Consider the following 5,347-nt stretch of genomic DNA (forward strand, 5'->3'; position numbering starts at 1 on the left):
GGGGGAATCGCTTAAGATGTTTTTTCAAAAAAACTAAAACAAAAGACCATATTGTTGTGTAATGCTCTCATTTGGTTCTGACCCTGTATAGGGTTTTCAAGGAGTGACTGGTGAGTTTGAACCACCAACCTTGTGATTTAAACGGAACTTGCAGTCTAGTGTTTTTCCTTCAGTGTCATACCAGGACTCCATAAGGGAACTAATTTCACCATGATGTTGTTGTTGTTAGGTGCCATGGAGTCAGTTCCAACTCATAGCGACCCTGTACAGGGTTTCCAAGGCTGTAAATCTTTACGGGAACAGAAAGCCTCATCTTTCTCCCGCGAAACATCTGGTAGTTTCGAACTGCTGACCTTGCGGTTCGCAGCCCGGTTCGTAACTGCTACGCAACCAGAGCTCCTTATAGGTACTATCATTTCCTTGGGAGCCCTGGTGTGGCTCTGTAGGATAAGCACTGGACTGCTAACTGTAAGGTTGGTGGTTCAAACCCACTAGCCACTCCTTAGAAACCCTACACAGGATCGCTATGCATCAGAATTGACTTGATGGTACTTAACAACAACAACTCTTCATTTCTTTAGGGCAAGTAAGTTATTAAGACTGAAATAGTGAATTAATCCCCCCTCCCACACCCCAAATATCAGAGCAGGACGGCTGGTGTGGTATTGTAGGATAAGCACTGGACTGTGAACCACAGGATCAGCAGTTCATTCCCCCAGCTGCTCCTTGGAAGCCCTATACAGGATTGCCCTGCACCACAATGGACTCAACAGCACTTAACAACAACATAACCAGGTTACTAGGGTTCCTTTCTGACATTGATAAGTGATGGATGTTGTTGTTCCTTTGTTATGTTAGAGGGCTTGTGGTTATGAAAGTACTTTTCCTTGTTTAATTTAAGGATGACCAGATCATTAACTGGTTGTTGGAATTCCGGTCTTCCATCACACACTTGACAAAGGACTTTGAGCACCTTGTCAGTATCCTATTGGTAAGTACACAGTTTCTTTCACAGATTAGGACTTTGAAAATCAAAGATTAGATCAGTGACGTTTCTGTGTCTCTCCCTCTGGACTGCAGAAATTGCAGTGGTTGAATCGAAGTCAAACAGTGGTGGAGGAGTACCTGGCCTTTCTTGGGAATCTCGTGTCAGCACAGACTGTCTTTCTTCGACCATGTCTCAGCATGATTGCTTCTCACTTTGTACCTCGTAAGTGGTGGGTCTTGGCTTGCTTTGGTTTTTAAAAATGTGTCTATTAAAATACTACTGATTTCAGAATACTTACTGGCCGCAGTTTTTGAACATGTCTCCTCCGAGTCGTGGCTTCTGTGAAGGTGTCTAGATTCATTCGTTGCTGTAAGTTTTGTAGGTGGTCATTATCTTTAGTGAGCTTCTAAAGTCTTACAACTTATACATTGAAGTTTTTAGCTGCTTAAAAATTAAGTTACTTTACTTTTTTATATAGCTATTCATTGTTTCTGTCAGGTGACAGGAGAATAATATCTTTTCTTTTTCTCTCCAAAGCCCGAGTGATCATTAAGGAAGGTGATGTGGATGTTTCCGATTCTGATGACGAAGATGATAGTAAGTTTAACGAGAGTAAAGGATGCCCCTTATTGTATCTTACTAACGGACAAAATATACTCGCAACTCCAGGACCTGTTGTAAGAAGTAGAGTAACGAATGGCTGCCTTGGATGAGTCTTTTATTATATTTAGTATTGATGTGCATGGTCGCTCTGTATGATAAGCACTGAAATGCAAACCACAAGGTCCATGGTTAGAGCCCACCAGCTGCACCATGGGAGAAAGATGAGGCTTTCTGCTTCTGGGAATATTTAAAGCCACGGAAGCTTTAAATGAGTCGGAACTGACTCAAAAGGCACTTAACATCAACAACAGCAATATGCAGTCAGTTGCATTAGATGTATTACTAGTAATATTAGTCCATTTAGTCTTCACTTAGGGTTACTGAGTAAACAGAAATGATAATTTCTCCAATAAATCATTCAGTTGTAGTTAACAAGTACTTTTAGTTTCAAGTACATTAAGTTTTCATTATAAAGTTTTGTTTTCTTGCTAACACACGCTCACTTTTCTCTTTATAGATCTTCCTGCAAATTTTGACACATGTCACAGAGCCTTGCAAATAATAGCAAGATACGTCCCATCGTGAGTATACTTTTGCTGTTTATTGAGAATCATTCTGGTTTCCTTTTCTATCTAGTCAGTTGTTGTTGTTAAGTGCCGTCGAGTCGGTTCTGACCCATAGTGACCCTGTATAGGATGTCCAAGGAGCAGCTAGTGAGCTTGAACCACCGACCTCGCAACTCAAGCTTCTCTACAGTCTGATGCATTAGCCCACAGCGCCACACCAGGACTCCTTCTAGTCAATTAGAGAATGATAAAACGTTAACACCATCAACTCATTCTGTCTGTTTTTTTTTTATTTTTCTGTTTTGGTACCATCACATTGTTTTTAACGTTTTTGGAGGTGGGTTTTTTTGTTGTTGTTGTTGTTGTTTTTAGCATTATGTCGGTTTTCTACAAAACTTTATATTGGTTCAAATATGCTCTTATATTCCACAGACAATACTGTTCACTGAAAAGCTCCTTTGTATATTTGTGTCATGTTACCAGAATGAAAATGATGCTTCCTAAGAATAGCTTTTCCAGTGTATGCATTTCTTTTGAAAGGGAAACAGGACTTTGAAATTTATTTGTTAACATAAAAATCGAAGTTGATAAAGTCTCTCCTTTCTAAAATTATGTGTATATAACAGTCATGGTGTGATGCTATAGGATAAGCACTCAACTGCAAGGTCAGTTTGAATGGCTGTTCAGACTCATCAGTTGTTCCTTCAAAACTCTATAAAGGGTTGCTCTAGGACACTTAGCAACAACAATGGAAAATGTTTAGATTTCCAGTGAATGTGGGGAAAAAATGCTTTCCCTTTCATTTGCTTTTTGGTGTTGGTGTTCCTATACTTTTCAAATAAGGCTTTAGAAGCATTTCCCCCTGAAGTCATAGATCTTTTTTAATCTGACGGAGCTTTGCATTTATTTTAAGAACCAATCACTTGGGTTAAGGGTTGCATTTTTCTTCCTGTGTCTATCCACATTTTCTCTTAATGGAAATGCCTTCCTAGAAAGTCAAATTAACATTAATTGATTTTTTTCACAGGACACCTTGGTTTCTTATGCCAATACTGGTCGAAAAATTTCCATTTGTCCGAAAATCCGAGAGAACATTGGTAAGAAATCGTTCATTAGAATAATCTTGGGGGGAAAAATGTGAGTGCAAAGTTCTACATAAATGTTGACACAGGGTGAGGAAATAGAATATCACAATATATCCATGTCGTCTAAAAAAAAAAAGAATAATCTTGGGAAAGTTAAATTGTGTGATTTTGTTTTAGATGATGTTATGTCTTTTTTTTAAAAGTTGTTTTGTCTTAAAGGCATTTAAGCCCAAGGATTAATTACCTTGTACGAACCATTTAGTCCATTTCAGAAATGTTTTTATAGACTTAATGTGTAAACTGCTGTGGTGCTGCAGGTTAAGGCACTGGACTGCAAGCTTGGTGGTTCAAGCTCACCACCAGCCACTTCTCAGAAACCCTATACAGGGTCTCTTGAGTCAGAACTGAGTTGACAGCACTTAAACAGCAGTCCGTAAACAGATAAGTACTAGAAGATTAATTTGTATAATACTAAGAAACGTTCCTTCTCTGGTCACGAATTCTACTTAAGTTTTTGTGTTACTAACAGTATCGTGGTTTCCTTCTAAGTTTTGATTTTTATTTAAAGGTATTACATATATAAAGTAACGCATGGATAATGTTTGCTAGTTTTTGTGGTATATTGCCCAGAGTTGTTGTTGGGTGCCTTCTAGTCAGTACCGACTCATAGTGACCTTACGCACAACAGAACGACACACTGCCCGATCCTGGGCCAACCTCACTTCTGTTGCCACACTTGAGTCCATTGATGCTGCCACTTGGCCAATCCATCTCGTTGGGGGTCTTCCTCTTTTTCTCTGACCCTCCACCTTACCAAACATGATATCCTTCTCCAGTGACTAGTCCCTCCTGACAATATGTCCAAGGTATGAGAGACGAAGTTTGGCCATCTTGTCCTCCAAGGAGCACTCTGGCTGCACTTCTTCAAAATGGATCTGTTGGTTCTTTTGGCAGCCCGTGGCACTTTCAATATTCTCCTCTAACCCCATAACTCAATAGCATCAGTTTTTCTACGGTCTTCCTTATTCACTGTCCAACTTTTGCTTGTATATGAGGTTATTGAAAATACCATGGCTTGGGTCAGGCGCACCTTAGTCCTCAAGCTGACATCTTTGCTCTTCAACACTTTTAAAAAGGTCTTGTGCAGCAGATTTGCCTAATGCAATACGTCATCTGATTTCTTGACTGCTGCTTCTGTGAGTGTTGATAGTTGATCCAAGAAGAATGAAGTCCTTGACAACTTCTGTCTTTCTTTCGTTGATAAGGTTGTTGTTTATTGGTCCAGTGGTGAGGATTTTTGTTTTCTTTATAATGAGATGTAATCCATACCAAATGCTGTGCTGTTTGATCTACATCAGTAAATGTTTTAAGTCCTCTTCACTTTCAACAAGCAAGGTTGTATCATCTGCATATCGCAGGTTGTTAATGAATCTTCCTCCAATCCCGATGACATGTTTTTCTTCGTATAACCTAGCTTCTCAGATTATTTGCTCAGCATACAGGTTGAATAAGTATGGTGAAAGATTACAACCTTATCGCACACCTTTCTTAGTTTTAAAACATTCTGTGTTCGCATGTTCTGTTTGAACAACTACCTCTTGGTCTAGGTACAGATTCCTCTGAGCACAATTAAGTGTTCCAGAATACTCATACTTTGCAATATTGTCCATAGTCTGTCATGATCCACATAACTGAAAGCCTTTGCGTAGTCAGTAAAGCACAGGTAAACATCTTTCTGATATTCTCTGCTTTCAGCCAAGATCCATTGGACATCAGTAATGATATCCCTCATTCCACAGCCTCTTCTGAATCCGGCTTGAACCTCTGGAAGTTCTCTGTCAATGTATGATTGTAGCCTTTTCTGTAGTACCTTTAGCAAAACTTTACTCGCATGGGCTATCAAACAGATTGTCTGATGATTTCCACATTCCGTTGGGTCACCTCTCTTTGGAATGGACACAAATACGAATCTCCCAATCAGTCAGCCAGATAGTTGTCTTCCAAATTTCTTGGCAGAAATGATTGAGTGCCTCCTGTGCCACCTCACTTTCTTGGAAGATATCAATTTTTATTCCATCAGTTCCTGGTGCCTTGTTCTTTGCCAA

At 39.6% G+C, this 5,347-nt stretch overlaps 1 protein-coding gene across 1 annotated transcript in view; it reads left to right on the forward strand.

Annotated features, from left to right (window-relative positions):
• RRN3 (RRN3 RNA polymerase I transcription factor homolog (S. cerevisiae)) overlaps positions 1 to 5,347 on the forward strand; it is a 36,837-nt gene that overhangs the window by 3,765 nt on the left and 27,725 nt on the right. The window contains exons 4-8 of the mRNA XM_006871955.1: positions 902 to 991; positions 1,081 to 1,210; positions 1,526 to 1,585; positions 2,109 to 2,172; positions 3,185 to 3,254. Coding sequence (XP_006872017.1) covers positions 902 to 991; positions 1,081 to 1,210; positions 1,526 to 1,585; positions 2,109 to 2,172; positions 3,185 to 3,254 — 414 coding nt within the window. The remainder of the gene's footprint in view (positions 1 to 901; positions 992 to 1,080; positions 1,211 to 1,525; positions 1,586 to 2,108; positions 2,173 to 3,184; positions 3,255 to 5,347) is intronic.

Source organism: Chrysochloris asiatica, unplaced genomic scaffold, assembly GCF_000296735.1.
Source record: "Chrysochloris asiatica unplaced genomic scaffold, ChrAsi1.0 scaffold00178, whole genome shotgun sequence".
NCBI lineage: Eukaryota > Metazoa > Chordata > Mammalia > Afrosoricida > Chrysochloridae > Chrysochloris > Chrysochloris asiatica.